We start from the raw sequence: 19,328 nt of genomic DNA, 5'->3' as shown, positions 1-19,328 counted from the left end.
AATGGGCTCTCTAGTCTTCACTCACCGCTGTGATATTTCTGACTACTCCAATTCCCCCCTCTCTGACCATCACCTTCTCTCAACTTAACCCCCTTCTTCACCTCCTAAGGCTACCATTACGCAACATTGAGGCTTTCCTCCCTGCTTGACTCGATTCTTTCCGCTATCCTTTCTCTCTCCAGCCCTGAACAAGCCATTTCCCTGTACAATGTCTCCCTTACTTCTGCTCTTGACTCTGTTGCTCCGGCAATCACTACTCACCCACGCAGATCCACACCTCAACCCCGGCATCCAAAATGCACCAGATACCTGCAAAAGTGGTCACGAATCGCCAAGAGACAGTGGAGGAAATCACGCTATAAGGCAGACTTCCTCCATTTCAAATTTATGCTCTCATCCTACAGTGCTGCCCTGTCCCTCTCCAAACAATCATATGTCAAGAACCTCATCTCCTCCCAGCCCTCAAACCCCCGGCGTCTCTTTGCTACTTTCAACTCCCTCCTCGCTCTCTGCCCTTGACTTTGCCACCTACTTACATCTAAAATTGACTCCATATGTCAGGACATCATATCCCACCAGACCCTCAGTACTCCACCCCTTCCTTTCCCAGACAACCCCTCCCCATCCATCTTGCCAACTATGATATCCTTCTCCCCTGTATCTGGAGAGAAAGTCATGGGCCTCAACCGGTCATCCCCCTTCTACATCCCCCTTGACCTCCCACCTCCTCCGCTACCCCTCTCCTTCTGCCTGGTCCCATCTTGCTCACCTCCTCAAGCTCTCCCTTACATCTGGCACTGTCCCTTCTGCATTCAAACATGCCCTTGTCTCCCCGATTCTTAAAAAAACTTACCCTTGATCCGGACACACTCTCCAACTACCGACCCATTTCTCTCCTCACTTCTGCTTTCAAACTTCTTGAGAGTATTGTTTACAACCGCCTTTCTTTCCTTCTACTCCCTACTTGACTCATTTCAATCTGGCATCCGTTCTCTCCACTACTGCTTTTGACGCTGTGGACCACCCTCTCCTACAAATTCTTCATTCTCTTGGGCCACGTGACACTGTCCTCTCCTGGTTGTCGTCCAACTTCTCTGACTGATCCTTCTCAGTCTCCTCTCACGACTGATCTTTCCCCCCAATTCAACTAACATTAGGTGGTCCCCAAGGTTCTGTTCTTGGACCCCTCCTATTCTCCCTATATACGTCTTTAGATGAACTCATCAACTCATTTGGCCTACAATATCATCTCTATGCTGATAATATTCAGATCTACCTTTCCTCCTCTGACCTCTCCACCTCTCTCCTCACCCGTATCTTAAGCTGTCTCTATGTTATCTCTTCCTGGATGTCCCAGCTTTTTCTTAAACTTTACATGTCTAAGACTGAACTGATCATCTTCCCACCTTTCCATATTACCTCATTGCCCACTATTTGATTATCAATTAATGGCACATCTAGCTCGCCCCAAATTGCGCTGTCTTGGAGTTATCCTGGACTCCTCCCTCTCCTTCAAACCAAACATTCAGCACCTCTCGCAGTCCTGCCATTTCCATCTCAAAAATATTTCTAGGATCAGTCCCTTTCTCACCTTGGATGCTACTAAAACCCTCATCCACTCACTGGTCATCTCCAGATTGGACTACTGTAACCTCCTATCTGGCCTCCCAGACTCCTACCTCTTTCCACTCCAATCTGTCCTCAATGCTGCTGCTCAGCTCATCTGCCTCCTCTTCAGAAACCAATTTAAGGTTCTTACACACACACAAAGTCCTCATCCAATCCTCTCCCATTTACATCTCTGACCACTTTGCTCAACAAATGCATGCAGTCTCTCCCGCCAACTGATTACTTCCTCCCACCTCAAAAGATTTTGCCCGAGCTGCTCCCTACTTCTGGAACTCTCCTCCTCTCAGACTCTCCACAAATCTTTAAACGGGCTCTCATGACCCACTACTTCATCAAGGCCTTCCAGCTCTCATCCTAACCCGCTACTACATGCTCTTTCCTCCCTGTCTACCCCATCTGTGTCACGCCTGTTTGTCTGCCCCTCCCCTTTAGAATATAAGCTCTCACAAGCAGGGCACTCTTTCCTCATGGGCTTCTCCTTACTTATACTTTCTTCTACTCCTTACTCCCCACAAGGACACCTACACTTGATTGCTGACTCCCTGGTGCTTATTTTGACTGTCATAATCGCTAATGCAGCAATGTGTATAAACCATGTCTTTGTCCTGCGTTGTATTGTACTGTAAGTCACTGGTTTCTTGTTCACTTATTTGTTTATGTACTCTATAAGGCACTGCGGAACACTTGTGGAATGTATGTGTAGCGTTCACTCTAGCTCCGGCGGCAGGCAGGGCGCCGGAGTTAGAGAGGGCACCTTTGTGCGCACGCGCGTCCAAAAAGGAGGCGTGGTCATTGAAAAGGAGGCATGTCTATAAGACGCGTCCCCTTTTCATCACTCTTGGGGGTGTGCCCGGCAAGCGCTGCAGACAGGGAGAATAGATGCCGGGCGCATGCTCCCGGCGTCTAATCTCCGGCGGTGACCGGGTCACCAAACATTCCTCCACCCACGGGACACTGACCCGCGGATGAAGACGGCCCCCGCAGGCTGTGAGGGCAGAGCGCTTTTTGCCCTCCAGAAAGAGGGCAGGGTGCTTTTTGTCCTCCAGAAGGAGGGCAGGGCGCCGTGCCCCGCTAAAACAGCCTAGCGGGAACGCTATATGTGGAAACCTTGTAAACTCCACTAGACAAAGACGTGAACGATTAAATATTCGCTGTAAAAGCTGCATAATATTTAGGTACTATTTATTAAACTGTTAATACATAAAAATGGTTACTTTGCTGTGGTATAAAACCTGGAGACTTTCCCAAAGTAATTTACTAGCCCAAACATTACCAATTAGTAAAATATTGTTAGAGGAGATAGGCAAGGGTGGTGTAATATCTAGGATATATTAAATCTAACAACTACAGATATTTGTTCCCAGCTGTCATACCAGCACTCAAATGGCATGCAATAGTCTACTTTATAAATGCAATTTACATACTAATAGTGCTCTTATAACAGGGAATTAAAAATTGTAAACTCTTAGCATAATATGTCAGACCATTATATTCTGTGAAGGGAGGTAGTGGAATCTACATATTAATGTGATTTTACATACATAATCCCAGCCAATGAATTGTATTCTGGAAATCATTAACTCGCAGGAAGTGGAGAGGATTACTGCATGGTAACACAACTGTACCGAAGTTCTGTTGGTTGAGATAGACTAACAGGAACTTTGTTTAATGCAAGATTGCACTCCCATATTCCAGTGTTGTAATATTTAAAGAGTGCTCATAAGTAATAGGGAATATGTGCAATTTTTCTAATTTCTTTCTACACAATTTTAGTCTTGGTAACCAAATTATGAATATGAACTCTTGAAAAAGAAATGATCAACTTCGAAGCAGTTCTGATCCTATATTTGTATATAATTCAAATGTGCTAGCACCAAAAATTTACCCAGCTGACTGGTTAAGAGATTTGTGCTAAAGTAAACTATCCTTATGTATAAACGAGAGACTACGTAAGTAAGGCAGATATAGAATAGATATATTATTCATATTTATACAAAGAATACAGATACATAATATGCAGAGTCAATTGTTACCTGTCCCTAGCCGTTCCAATGGATATTGTCTCAGAAGCCGTGTGATGAGATCTTGTGCATCAGCTGGAAGAGATTCTTCACCTCCTGGCCAAACAATATCATCTAGAAAAAAACCATGTGACATTTAGGATTAGAAAATACAGAGTCTCACTTACTTCTTTTGTTTAAAAACGCAAAGCAGGCAAATGCATGCAAAAAAAAATTAATTGTATTCTGTGTCTCCATACTCAGTTCATATAAAGTATACATGATCGCAAGTTTGAGTTGCAGCATTTAGGACACTTTGTTTTCCCTTACAGACCGTTCTAAGGATGTCACTGCTCTTGAAAGTCCATTCATCTATTTTGGAGGACATTTTATACATACATACTAAGGGTTAACATAAGCAATTTAACCTGCATTACGCTGTATTTTTCCCAATGGCCAATTCATTTCAATGGAGCTAGAAATACAAACTCCATTGAAGTGAATAGGTCATTAATATGAATGTAGTTCCCCAGTACTTCATTTGTTTTACCCACATAGAGAGATTCAAATAATCTTTACTGATGTGCGATCACGGCATGACGTTCTCTTGATTCACCTTGCTGCCAGCCAACACGACCACTCGCGAATTGCTGAGCAGATTAAAAGCCCTAATCACATTAGTTAAGCCATTTTGTAGTGAGTATGTCTGGTCTTTTTTTTTTTTTTTTTTTTTAAGTATTATTTAAATATATAATTTTTGTGGTTTAAAGGGGACAGGGGTTGGTGGTAACTACCAGGAAGGCTGTTGTAGGATAAATTAACTACAAGGGAAAGTCATAACTTGGCAATATCAGTCTACTATCAGGTAGAAGTGTATTTCTAATATTAGCTGCGGCATACTGTAACACACAAATTATATATGCATAAGATGAACTGCAAATAAGTGAATTAAAACAAAAACAGTGCACCTGATTACTAATGCTAAACAAGAATTAGACGGTGGTTAAATGAAAAGTTGTAGATAACGGTTTTTCAGTGCTGTCACAGTTTCTCATACATTTTAAACAGGCTATTTTCAAATTTAAATGTATACATAAAAGATATAACAGTGTCACAGACAGAAAAATGCATAACATTATACAAAAAATCCAACCAATTGGTAAGTGTTCTTAAAAGGGAACATAAAATGACCTTGAAAAACAGTTAGACTTTAATGCAGAATTACACTACTTACCTCTACAACTCTCTCAACTATCACAGAATCTTGGCATCTCTTACTGACACCACCACCTGTCAAGCTGCTCTCCTTTTCCCACACCCAACAGCAATGATAGTGGTGGTGTCAGGGCACCTCCTATCATCCCAACAGCACCTTCTGTGCCAATCCCCCAGAACTATCTCGCTCATTCTCCTCCTCTCAGGTCCACTCGATCTGCCTCTTCCATCCTATCCACCTTTGCACTGCCACAATCATCCCCTTCCCCATGGTCCAGTCCTTATAACTTCTCTGCATGGTTCTTCTATTTTCTCTGAATTGTCCATCTGAATGCAACACTTATATAAGAAATTCAATGTTTAAATTATTTTCAACCCCATTCTCATCTGACAGTTTCTATGCCTTGCAGGATTGAGAGCCTGGAAGGCCCTCCTGATATCAATCATGAATTTGGGCTATACGGGTAGCTGCACTAAAGTATTACACTCATAAATCTGACAACACATAATGCTGTGGTCATAGTGTGCATTTCCTTTTTCCTTATACCTGACATAGCCAGACTCAAGACAAATGTTATTATCCAAGTTGTTAACTAGGGACCTAATTCAGATATGTACAATAATTTTGCTGCTGCTGTATACTATGTTAAATTATGCAAAAGCCGCAGGAAACGTGAAATTAAAAAAACACCCACTGATGGCTTCTCTGATCCGCTACTGCGACCTAAGACACAGCATCGGTCTAACTGTGTGAACATCGGACATCTGAAGATCTGAGTAACCCTCAGGTCATTCAAAATGTCCATCAAGGTCTATCAAATGTCCATCAAAATCATGTTGCAGGGGCCAGTGTCAACATCTAAGGATGTTACCCCTGGCTTCAAGACGCTCACAAAGCAGGGAGGAGACCAGTTTTCAGTGTCGCTCCCCAAACGCCAGCAGCATGTCACTCGCACCTTGCAGGACCAGATTAGCACATGCGCAGTGCGGCGCCTGTGCGTGTGCACATCATTAAACATCGGAGATTTACGTAAATATCTATATATACTTATCCAAAAGGCTGGTGGTTTTTTAGGGGGACAATTTTGAAGTGCCAGAACAAATGATAAAATGCAAATGATGAAAAATAACGCTCTACAATTAATGATGCATCTAATTACAAAGCAAATTACAATATGCCCCTTTAGTCGGAGAAGAAAAACAAAAAAAAGACAATATAATTATCAAATGAAAAACAAATATAAGAATGACAGCAGAAAATACACCTCAATGTGCAATTGTGACTATTAGAATATTGTGGACTGTGTCACAGGAACATTTGTTTACGTGTTCGATCAATTCTTCCTCATTCCTTAACATATTAGAAAACATCTTTGACAATGTTCAGATCTGGAACAAATCAATTGTTGTAGTCAAACATTATTATGAAATGCACAACTTTGAAAACCTGTGCACCAGGCCATCTATCAATAACATGCTTCCAAAGCAACCAAATATTCATACACTTACCACTGATAACTTGTCCAAATAGCTCCTCTGTTGTATCACCAAAGAAGGGTACACAACCCACCAAGAATTCATAGAGAATGATACCCATTGCCCACCAGTCCACAGGCTTTCCATAACCTTGCCGCAGGATCACTTCGGGAGCTATGTACTCAGGAGTCCCACATACCTAGATGGAGGGGGACACATTTTAAACCCCAAATACTAATGTATTTGTTATAATGTGATAACAAAAAAATTACTACAAATGTTTTAAGATTTCCAGAATCTCAAAGTGTGAAAGGAAAATTAAGCCACCCAAAACCTTCAGAAGTGCAGCACTGGTCTACTGTACAACCCAGCTTTGTCGTAAGTGAAAGATGAAGTAGTGTGGTCCTTGCCACTGACCCTGAACTTCATAAACACCATTGATTCTTTGAATGATGTGAGTGTATTTATTATGTAGGGAATCATACCATTAAATGCTTCAGGAAGCCTGGTGGAGTGGGAAAAAAGTTAATGCCACAAAAGTAAATTCCGATGTTGTGGGTAAAGTTCTTTTTTACATTGGCATGTGCAGAATGTCGACATGTTAAACGCTGTCATTCTGAATGGAGGGTAGGGTTAGGCACGGGGAAGGGGAGGGGTTAGGCACGGGGAAGGGGAGGGGTTGGGCTAGGGGTAGGCATTAGGTGAAAGTTAGTCATGGTGAATCACCACTAGACCACCAGGGATCCTTTGTTGACATTCTAATCATGTCGATATTTCATCAGTGTCAGCATGATGAATGTCGACAAAATATACCACCCCTTTTATATTTTCATATATGAACCATGGAAGTAAAACTGCATTACAGTTGCTAAATGTGAAAGACTTGAAAATTTTAAGTATTTAAACTGCCATTTGCTGGCTTTGTCACTAGCTCACATTGTTTTGTATGTTTATTTTACATTTTTATTAACAGAAATATCTTTTAAACCTATTTCACACCAAGCTTCTGACCCGGGATATGCCGCAGCAAGCTGGGTCAACCCAGGTCCTGTCTCTGTGTGAAAGGGTCTACCTGGGTCCAATGTCCCGGGTCCTCGACCATGGTTTTCCCGGGACCGACCAGGGTAGCCTGTAGTGCGATTGGTGCAACACAGGCTATTAGACCTGGATCACGCTACCAAGCTGCTATTTGGCAGATCTGGATGACTCTGGAGCGCTGAGAGATGACGTCAGCAGTAAGCGTCCACTTTTGATGACTCTGCACTATTTTGCATGGCAGACAAGGGTTCGGTGTGAAAGGGTATCAGACCAGTGACCCGGGTTCAAACAGTGTTCAATAACCCAGGAAAAAGAAGGTTCGGAGTCCTGGATTTGGTCTGAAAGTGGTATAATAAATATTGCTATTTGTTTATATTAAATGTGCGCAGTTTTCTTAACCCAAATCTTGCTGTAGTACTATTAAAAAGAGCAAAAGTATAGAGAATATCAGTGCCACCGCAACAAACTCCAAAAGACTGTCCCCACAGCTATTAAGACAATGGTTAGGTCAAATGTTCACGCACTAATTTCAACTAGTGTTGCCTGAGAGACCAAACATATAGTAGCTTGCAGCACTTGCTCAAACCTTTGTGTTATGCCGGGTGCACAGTAGACGATATGTCGTCCGATCCGGCTGGATGGGTTGACATATCGGGCACATCTTCTAGTGTGTACACTCAATGTCACTGACCATGCGCACTCCAGCGCATCGTCAGCGAGGGCCACTGTGCCGAATGCAGCATGGTGTCCACCATCGCTGCCGGCATCGGGAAGTGTGTATGCACTTGCCGATCCCCCATTGTTTACGGGATCGTACCGACCTTTAGTTATGCACTCAAAATACAGATGTGTTCACAAACATCTTGCCTCTGTGCGCTATAATGTTAAACTTAGACTAATGAACGTTAAGCATAACGCATAAGCGCCATGTAACTCGGTAGTGCCGAGTGTCTTTTCGTGCAACTTTTTACATTTAAATGCATCTTATTCGCAAAGCAATGCGAATGGGACGCCCAAGCAGCTTCTGCTGATTATAATGAGATGCTGCATTCCTATATTCTGTACAACTGCCGCCGCATAGACTCATGCCAAGGCTAAAAAGGGCCGGTCAAAGTACAAGGAAGTAAGATGTATGTGGACACATCTGTAGAGTGTACTGACAAATTATAATATTCTGCTCTAATCTGGCTGAGCCCTTATGCAAAACTTAATGGGCCTGAGCCGCATGCAATGCAGATGTTCATGGAGTTGAACAATTTTCTGCACATGCGCAAAAAAAACCTTAAAACTCTTATGGCGCATGAGTTAAACTGCGATTGAGATGCACGGCATCAGAAATGTATTGGGCATTCTTAGGGGGGTGACTGGGAGGTTGCTATTCAGATGCTAGGAGATTGTCTGTCTTATGGGCTTGTTATGGAACGGTCGCTGAAGAGGTTGCTTACACAGATGCTTAATTGCTCACATTTGAGGCCTTACTCAGATAGAATATCTGCACTTAAAATCTGCGTCTAAAGATGCACCAAGTGGTATTACAGTGTCTACAGACGCTCAAAAGGGACGTCTCAGACCACGCACATCCAGATGCACGCTTGTACATCGGGGAAGGGCCTATACTAGCATTAGCATATAGTCCAGACGTGACTATGGCAAAAAATGCTAAAGCAGTCGCAGCAACATGTGACTCAGAATCAGCCCTAACATGTCTGATAGGCTGCAATAAAGTGAGTAGTGTCTGCAGTGAGTGATGCAAAACAAAGGAGCATTAATAGCCTTTCAGCTAAGAGATGGGGAAGATACCACATTGGACAGACTTTGGGCCTGAATCAGACCCGCATGCAGTCCTCTATCGGTCACAACTGACCAATGTTTTGGGACGGCACTTGCTCTCCGGCCACAGTGCCCATGTACTGTTTTACCACTGCAACCTAAGATTGACAAGCTATAGCCGTTTGAGAACGGGGAATAGGCGGCGACAGAGACCATTCCCCAAAATGGAGGCATGTCACCTCCGTTTTGTGTGAGCGCCGAGGCCAGGGTCTCAACCTTCTGATGGAGATTTCTACCCCTTTTACACCAAACAAATAACCCGGGTTATTGCCAGGTCGATCCGGGTTGAGGCTCTGTGTGAACGGCTCCCAAAAAAATAACCTGGGTCGATTTAACGGGCAATCTTACTCTGGTTGAGAGCAGGGTTGAAAACTGGTTGTTCCCGGGTCATGAGGCAGTGTAAACGGGTGCTACCCTGCTTATTTGATCTGGCTAGCTCTGAATGATGCTGATTGGAGCTTCTGGGGCACTGGCAGATGATGTAATTTGTCAGTGCCCTGCATAGAGAGACTCACATGAAGCCATCGCTTGCCTGCCTTATCTCCTGCACCACAGCAGCCTGACCAGCAGCCACAAAAGCAGGAAGACACACAGCCTGCCACAGCCAGAACTGCAGCCTGCACCACAGCCTGACCAACAGCCACAAATGCAGGCTGATACACAGTCTTCCTCAGCCAGGACAGCAGTCTGTAGCAATGCTGTAAGCAGTCCCCACCCCTCTCTTTTGTTGCCTTTTGTGACCATCTTTGTCAGACCTTAAAACAGACCATTTTTAATTACTTCTATAGAGAAAAGCAGGGATTACCCAGGTTCAGTGTAAACGGGGCAAACCCGGGAATAACCCGGTTCGAGCTGCAGTATAAACGGGGTCTGAAGCAGAGTTCGACCCGGGATTGACCAGTGTTCAAATTCCAGGGTCGACCCGGGATTTTGGTGTAAAAGGGGTATTACTGGTCCCGGAATAAAAAAAAAAAAAAAAAAAGGTCCGTCACCCATTCTTAGCAAGCTTACACTTATACCCCTGACCCGGGATTTGGAACACGTTTCCAACCAGGATCAGACCCGGGGCAAACCCCTTTTACACTGCGGCGCCGACCCGGGCTATGCCCGAGTCGGCACCGTTCACACCTAGCCCGGGTCAGAACTGACTCGGCTGCCCGGCGACGGTGAGCAGCGCTTTTCCCCTCCCCCCTCCGCGACCTACTTACCTTATCCTGCAGCGGTCTGGAGGCAGGGAGAGCGGGTGGGGCGCACTGCTTCGTGCTGCTTGCAGTGGCCGCTTGGAGATGATGTCATCTCCAAGCGCCACTGAAGCCGGCCCATCAGGCGGCATGCAGCGCGACCCGGGTCATCGTGAGCCGGGCCGCGCCGTTTACATTGCAGGGTGACACGGGAATAACCCGCGCTCAACCCTGCAATTGAGCAGGGTCGGATCCCCGGGTCACTGGACCCGGGTTGATCCGTTCACGCCGAAGAAATTCCCGGGATTATGCGCATTCACGTGCATTAACCCGGGATATTTCAGTCGGAGTAGAAGGGGTATTACTCAGATGGGCGAGTACTGCAATAGTGATCTGGCTTTGTACACAGCACTCTGCGTTACCGACAGAAGGAGTCTTTTTGCTAAGACGTTTTCTACGTTATTAGCATATCTTAGCATTGCTGCGATGCTATTAGTGTACAACTCTAAATAAGGCCCTTGATCAATATAACATTTTACATTTTAACAGGTATATTACTGTACTTAGCATATTAATTGCACAAATTAAACTGCATAACTCTTTATTTCCCCTAATCTTACAGAGACTTCTCAAATATGTTTACTTTTCATGTATGACCAAATTACTCAGCATTTATGGATTCTGGCTGGTCTTTGCATTAAAAAAAAAAAAAGGAAAAGGGGAATACAAACCTGTTTGTCCAGAAACTCCCGCGTGTCCTTCTCAATATGCCCCTCATACAGATTTGTAGTCATGTTCATTAGTCCAATTTTAGATAGGCCAAAATCAGTAAGCTTGATGTGTCCAAGAGAAGTGATAAGCAAACTGCAGGTAGAAAGAATATTATAACTAGTATTTTGAACCCATCATTTGTTGGGTTGCTAGCTATTGTGCTGGGTTTTTTCTCCTCTTGTTTCCAATGCCTCCCCATATCCATCCCACATATCACCATATTCTTCCCCCCTTTCAATATTGTGATAGGTGGTTGTTAGGTTTATTTTTTTTTCCGCCTCTCTCCTAGAACCCACCTCCTCTCTGAAACCACTCTACTCTGCCACCTTGTCCCTTTCTCCTCTCTTGCTCCTGTGACCCCCTCCTCTCTGCTCTGCCACTCTGTCCCTTCTCCTCTCTCCCATGCCATTTTGTCCCCTCTCAACTCTGTTGGGACCCCTCCTCTCTGTCCTTACATCTTGTCCCAGCTGCTTGGACTCCTGTTCTTTGCTTCTGGGTCTCTGGTTGGAATGAGGACTATGGGGGGAATTTATCAAACTCGTTAAAGTGGAGATGTTGGCCATAGCATCCGGGTTCTACAGTAGCTATCATTTTCTAGAATGTAGTAAATGATAGCTCAAATCAGATTAGTTGCTATGGGCAAAACCTCCACTAGACCTCTTTAGAAAGTTTGATAAATCTCTCCCAAAACACACTGGGTGCTGTATTTTAATTTGAAAAAAAATATAATAAGACACATATAAAGAAATATATTATATAATAACCAGACACACAGAGCAAATAATGTGCAGATAACTACCAATGGGATATTAGATTTGACAAGGGCAGCCCAAAGCAAAGTCTTTCTATTGATTACAGCACCTGAACCTTGTATGTTACGTTTGCAATGATACATTTATTCAGAGATAACTTGCAGAGGTCATACAGAGACAGTAATGTCATACCCACTGTTACAATGGCAATGTTAAAGAGAAGAACTAACTTGTCAGGTTTGAGGTCTCGGTGCACAATGCCATAGTTGTGTAGATACTCCAGCGCCAGGAGAGTTTCAGCAAAGTACATGCGGCTCATGTCAACAGGGAGAGGCCCCATGTTCTTCAAAAGAGTGGCACAATCTCCACCTATAAGAGAACACCTTCACTTGTACATCTACACTCCAGGATATGTAAAAGGATATTAAGAGAGTAAAATATGTTAATGGGCTCTAACAAGAATAACCCCTTTTCTCCACTGTTTATGATTAAGCTACAAAAAGCTTCTACTGAGAAATAATCATGGTATCTTCTCATGATGGCAGAGATTCTTTGCTGCAATGCCTACTATAAATGCATACAATTACCCTCTGGAAAGGCCTAGATCAGTGGTTCTCGACTGGTGGTACAATTAGCAAAGCTAGGTGGTACCCAAGGTCAAGTACCACCTACATAGCCTTGGGACCCCAGCCAGCAGCGCCCAATCTGTCAGAAACAGCCAATTTACATTTTAGGTGACCTCCTTTGCACAAAGCAGAGGACACACTGATGGCGAGTACACAGCGATTCATCTTATAAATTTTTAAATGCATGAAGCTAATCTGACAACAGAGTCTCCCCAAATCGCTGAGCGAATTGGAGGAGACATGCCAGATAGCCGCCTCCACAGTGCTCAGACAGGAAGAGAAACTAAATTCACTTCCTTGTTTAAGCTGAATAGGTTGGAGCAGCATGAAGACACAGGATTAAGTTAAGTGCAGGGGCAGAGGGAGGCCTGTGGAGGGAGCAATGAGAGCTACAGTGACCTGAAAACATTTTTGCCCCTTCCTGATTTCTTCTGTTTTTGTATATTTGTCACACTTAATTGTTTCAGACAAATGCTATGCTGAGCATACACTGGCTGATGCGGTTGACTTTCACTTTAAAAAAACTGGATCAAACAGGCATGCTGGATTGTTCAGATTGGTCACGTGCATAAACTGTGCAAGTATAACTGTATTATAATTACAACTGTATAGTGTATACCCATCATAACTAAGGGGGCAATTACTGCTTCACACAAGGCCAGTTGGTGATGGATAATATCATGAAAAAACTTTTTTTTGCACGTCCTCAGGTTGTCTTTGTTTTTTATTCAATTTAGTTTAAATATCTCAACCAATTAAGGGCGGTATCCAATTAGCCCTGAACATAGTTTGGGCGCTAATGGATAGCCGCAATCGGTGAAAAATGGAAATTATCCTTGTTTTTCGCTAATGTTTTTTTCACCCTATCCTATAATTTCGGTCAAAAACACATAGGACCCATTTAGTTGGTGAAAAAAAGGGCACTTATCGTGGATCCATGATAAGTGCCGGCGTCGGGTGGCACTTAGCGGCTAATAGGATAGCCCGCCGCAATCAACTAGCAGCACTACTTTAGCGCTGCTAATTGAATACCCCACAAAGTTGCACAAATAAACAAAAATTGGAAAAAAAAAAATCAGGAAAGGGGCAAAACCTTTTTCATGAAAAAAGCTCCGTAAAAAAAAGCTCAGTAAAGCTATGGAGGGGGCAATGTGCTATGTGGAATTAATGTCACAAATATTTACATATTTATAAATTCATACCTTCTGCAAAGTGATAATTGGGCTATTCCCAAAGTCGCTATATGGTACTTGCCAAATAATTGCTGAAGACTGGCTAAACATATGCACAGTGACAGTCACTTCCAAGAATAGCATAATGAACAGAAACATGTTGCAGAGGTCCATATTCTTCCTCACCAATTATGGAGCATTTTACCCATAAGTATGGACTCAGCTATTAGTGTAAAGCCACATCCACTGTTTATTTATTTCAGGCAGCAGTCCCTTTATCAGATTAATGTAAGTATTACTACTATCACAATACCTACCTTTCCAAAACATCATGTGATAAATAAATGACTTTCCATGGAATTTGCATACGTACCCTCCACGTACTCCATGACCATGCAGAGATGGCGTCGAGTTTCAAATGAGCAGAACATGCTGACTACAAACGGGTTTTCTGCAAAGGTTAGGATATCTCGCTCAACAAACACTTGTTGGATCTGGTTTCGCAATATCAGGTTTTGCTTGTTGATCTTCTTCATTGCAAAGCGTTGCCGAGTCTCCTTGTGCCTGACCAGGTACACGGCACTACCAGAAAAGAATGTATGGTCACATTTTTAAATTTCTATTTATCCTACTGTCACAGAAAGGCAATCAAAGAGAGTTTGTAAAATATGACCCTTTCAAAATGAAATATTAAATATGGCAGAGTATTTTATTGAATAATAGCCACCCTCCCTGACTTTGCAACAATTTAATCTCACCAAAGCCACGTCTCAACACTACCCCCTGCTTCTCATGCCTACCCACTGCATCTCACCAGTGTCACCACAACCCCCACTGCTGCTGCCCTGCAGCCGGTTGGGGCCCAGCCACTGGGATGTGCTTAAAAGGGAAGGAGGATTATGGAAAGATTATTATTGCAGCTACTGTAAGCATTATCAGCACCATGTCCCCGGGGCTGGGGCACCTGGGCATATTTCCGCAGCCTCCATGCGCACCCTTCCCCAGCTACCGAACATGGCGATAAGCAATGTCCACAACGTACCCAGTATTTCCTGGTCTTCCTGTTGAGCTTTCTTGCCGTGGTGGCCCTGTCCGAGAAAAGCCCTGACTTCTATGGGAGGTGAATCCTGTTCACCGAGGGTGCGTAACTGGGCGGGATCATCACGCTGGAGAGGGAGCACTTCACGGTGGAGGAGCAGTGGCAGTAGTCCGCTTGCAGATTAACAGCGTAGGGGTGGACATCGGAATAGGAGGGTTACTAGCCATGGATGTTTTTGTTCCGATGGTAGTGTTTTTACCATTCGAAACCGCCTGTCCGATGTATGCCACCATCAAATGGAAATCAATTGATGGTGTTCCAATGGTTGTTTCTTTTTTTCAATTCCTGATAGCTATGCCTACCCCTGGTTCCTTCCTGGCTATTATGTCTGCATCAGGGCATTGTCCTGGGTTCATTGGAGGCTCTCACTCGCTTTCTCCCTCAGATGTGACCCTGTTTAGTCCCCGACTCCCTACCCTCTCTAGGCTGCTGCTAAGCAACAGGGCACATTGCTATCTCTGATTTGCTCTCACTGTCTCAGAACCCTGGCCAGCTCCTATTCAGCAGCTTGGTACAAGATTTTTTTTCTGTGACTTTCCTTGACCAATTCTGTATAAAATTGTGAAAATCCCATCAAAAACCGTCCAGTGTTTCAACAGATTAGAACGAACGAACAGACAGAATCGTAAACTGGGGACTTTATATTTATAGAGATTAAGGGGTGCAACTATGTCCATGAAGTAAAGCAAGCTATATTAAATGGCGAATAAAAAAAGACATTTATGACAATTTATTTTCTAGAAAGGGTTTACACACTAGGAGAATGAGTGGTAGAGAAAGCAGGACTGTATCTTTTCCACCCATGAGACTTGTTTTTGTCCATTTTCTTAACAGAGTCCATAGTAAATAATGTATGTTTTTCTTTTTAATGTGGTTTTGCATGTGAACAAGTTTTTGTTATGTACTTGAGGTCTCATCCATAAAATGCTGTAAAATAAAGAGCTGGGCTGTCTGATCTTTCTGCATTAAATAGTTTGTTAGAAGAGCAGAACATTTCTCCTTCATATATTTGCAATTTCCCTATACCATTCGCAAAATTTGCTAGGTATTGGATTAGTCCATGGAACTATTTTTAGGGACAGTTACAGTCAGGTGCATAAATATTGGGACATTGACAGAATTTTCATATTTTGGCCTTTGAACCTATGGGCCCGTATGCACTGCACACACCCTGCACCCGTTACAGATACACCCGTGTAGAGTATAACAATCATATTATAAAATAATTAGGAGAGCAGGTTTAAATAAATATAAGTCCCCTCAGTTCCTATGTCCATTCTGTTGTAACATGAATCACGCATATAAACAATAAAACGTAACTACTAAAATTGTAAATTTTTCTGCTTCTAAGTATTAATTATGACTCTCTACCCCATATATTATGAATTCCTGCTTCATTTTTTTGTGTGGTGCATTTAAACTTCTAAAAATTAACATGAACTGTCACGTGAATCACATGAAATTACACACACACTATATATATATATATATATATATATATATATATATATATATATATATATTAGGGGTGTGCACCGGCCACTTTTCGTGTTTTGGTTTTGGATCTTTCTTCGTGTTTTGGATCTGGATTGGTTTTGCCAAAACCACCCTTCCGTGTTTTGGGTTCTGGCTTTTGTGTTTTGGATCTCTGTTTTTTTTTTTTTTTAAAAAGCATAAAAACAGCTAAAATCACAGAATTTGTGGGTTTTTCTGCTCCTATGCTATTATTAACCTCAATAACATTAATTTCCACTCATTTCCAGTCTATTCTGAACAGTCTATTCTTTAACAGACAGACGCACGCTTGTTGGAGCGCACTTTGAGGTTTACACCACCCTTTAACAGACAGACGCACGCTTGTCGCTGCTGCTTTGAGGACAGTATCATATGCAGTGACAGTAGACTTGTCAGAAATTGTTGGCACGTCCTTCAGTCCAGACCAGATGTCCAAACCGGCCCTTGACTTCTGACACAGGCGCACGCTTGGCGCTGCTACTGTGTTCATGCACGTGCGGCTACATCACACACAAGATCACAAACACAGAAAAAAAATTGTTTTTTATTTTTTGGAGCACTTTGGGGGTTACACCACCCTTTAACAGACTTATGGGACACAGGCGCACGCTTGGCGCTGCTCCTTTGTTGATGCACGTGCAGCTACAGTGCACACAATTCACAAAGACAGAAAAAAAATATTTTTTTATTTTTTGTGGAGCGCACTTTGAGGGTTACACCACCCTTTAACAGACAGACGCACGCTTGTCGCTGCTGCTTTGAGGATGCAGGTGGAATCTAGACGGGATTTGGAACCGGGGACACACTACCTCCATCAATTGTCTAAATCCCACTGCACTAATGGTGGATACCGGACGCACGTCTAACACCAACATAGCAGTCAAGGCCTCAGTTATACGTTTTGCTTCAGGATGACTGCTGTCGTACTTCATCCTCCTCGCTAGGGACTGTTGGAGGGTCAATTGTTTAGTAAAAGTAGTGGTGTTCCTACTTCCTCTCTGGGATGATGAACAACTCCCAGCAGCAGCAACAGCACTAGGAGGAAGTTGATCTTGATCTTTCCCTATTTTATTTTTATCGGAGAAAGTTTGGTCCTCCATTTATGTTATATTGATATATACGTGCGGCTAAGGCGCACACAAACACAGAAAATAATTTTTTATTTTTGTTGGAGAGTAGTGCACTTTGTGGGTTACACCACCCTTTAAGAAATGAGCCAGCCGGCCCTTTACTTATGGGACACAGGCGCACACTTTGCACTGCTCCTTTGTTGATGCACGTGCAGCCACAGTGCACACAATTCACAAAAACAGAAAATATTTTTTTATTTGGTTTGGAGTGCACTTTGGGGGTTACAGCACCCTTTAACGGTCAAGCCAGCCGGCCCTTTACTTATGACACAGGCGCACGCTTGGCACTACTTTGTTGATGCACGTGCGGCTACTGCGCACACAATTCACAAACACAGAAAATATATTTATTTTTTTTGCACTTGGGGGGAGCACCCCTGATGGACAGAGCACCCCCTGGACAATACTACAGCACCCTTTAGGACTGGGACACTGCACAGGACTTTGGAGTGGACACAGCCCCTATGGACAACTGACTGCACAACACAGCCAGTCCCTATGGACTTTGGAGGAGTGGACACAGCCCCTATGGACAACAGCAGCACAGCACAACACAGCCAGCCCCTATGGACTTTGGAGGAGTGGACACAGCCCCTATGGATAACAGCAGCACAGCACTACACTACACTACACTGCCCAGCCAGCCATAACTCCCACCCTCCCTCTTCACTGCCACAGCCAAGTGAAAAAATGGCGCAGACGCGGGTACCGTATATAGAATCCAAAACCCGCGAGACCCGGAAGGTGGGATGATGACGTTTTGCCTCGATTTCAGATCAGAGTCAGGCGGGAAAAGTCGAGCCTGACTCGGATCGGCCTTGGATCGGTTCCGATTTCAGAAATCCGACCCCGCTCACCCCTAATATATATATATATATATATATATATATATATATATATACATACGCACAAACAGTTTTTTTAAGGCTAAAAAGTGGAATGTTATGCAATGGCCAAGTCAATCCCCTGACCTGAATCCGATTGAGCATGCATTTCACTTGATGAAGACAAAACTGAAGGGAAAATGCCCCAAGAACAAGCAGGAACTGAAGACATTTGCAGTAGAGGCCTGGCAGAGCATCACCAGGGATGAAACCCAGCGTCTGGTGATGTGTATGCGTTCCAGACTTCATGCTGTAATTGCCAGCAAAGGATTTGCAACAAAGTATTAAAAAGTGAAAGTTAGATTTAGGATTGTTTAGTTTGTCCCATTACTTTTGGCCCCTTAAAAAGTGGGAGGCACATATAGAAACCGTTGTAATTCCTACATCGTTCACCTGATTTGGATGTAATTACCCTCAAATTAAATCTGAAAGTCTGCAGTTAAAGCACATCTTGTTTGTTTCATTTCAAAGCCATTGTGGTGATGAATAGAGGCCAAAATATGAAAATTCTGTCAATGTCCCAATATTTATGCACCTTACTATCTATTTATGCCAGACCACTAACATGTTTAAACTATCCAACAAACCCAAAAAACACAGCACTGGGGTATAAATAACTGGGAAGCAGAAGTGGTTACTGAGAAAATTAACAATGGAAAGTTTGAAGCATGAAAGCACAAAAAGCACAAACCATGGCATATGATAAAAAGAAGCCCAACCTACTCCACATTTGAATCTTATTCTGAATCCCTTTTGGACCATCCAGTAGCAATGAAGGAAACTATCTCAAACAGCTTATCTGGCTCATAACATTATTACAGTAATACACTATTAGCTAAAGTAATACCATATATAAAAACAGGAAGTCGGTGCTTAAAACTTTGCAAGGTGGCATAAATAACCTGCTTTATGTGGACAGGGAATGATTAACTGATTAAGAGAGAACTAGAATTTACTACAAGTTAGACATTAAAACATCAAAATTTGGGAAACTATATAGTCCTATATTT

At 43.1% G+C, this 19,328-nt stretch overlaps 1 protein-coding gene across 3 annotated transcripts in view; it reads right to left on the bottom strand.

Moving 5' to 3' along the window:
* Positions 1-19,328, bottom strand: part of MAST3 (microtubule associated serine/threonine kinase 3) — a 254,091-nt gene that overhangs the window by 50,832 nt on the left and 183,931 nt on the right. For all 3 annotated transcript variants that reach the window (XM_088450860.1, XM_088450862.1, XM_088450861.1), the window contains 5 exons: positions 14,064-14,272; positions 12,123-12,261; positions 11,101-11,233; positions 6,354-6,519; positions 3,663-3,764 (listed from right to left, as the gene is read on the bottom strand). In XM_088450860.1, the coding sequence (XP_088306986.1) occupies positions 3,663-3,764; positions 6,354-6,519; positions 11,101-11,233; positions 12,123-12,261; positions 14,064-14,272 (749 nt within the window). The remainder of the gene's footprint in view (positions 1-3,662; positions 3,765-6,353; positions 6,520-11,100; positions 11,234-12,122; positions 12,262-14,063; positions 14,273-19,328) is intronic.

This window comes from Taudactylus pleione, unplaced genomic scaffold, assembly GCF_031769625.1.
Source record: "Taudactylus pleione unplaced genomic scaffold, aTauple2 ptg000532l, whole genome shotgun sequence".
NCBI classification, from domain to species: domain Eukaryota; kingdom Metazoa; phylum Chordata; class Amphibia; order Anura; family Myobatrachidae; genus Taudactylus; species Taudactylus pleione.
This window is presented reverse-complemented; position numbering and strand designations above follow the sequence as displayed.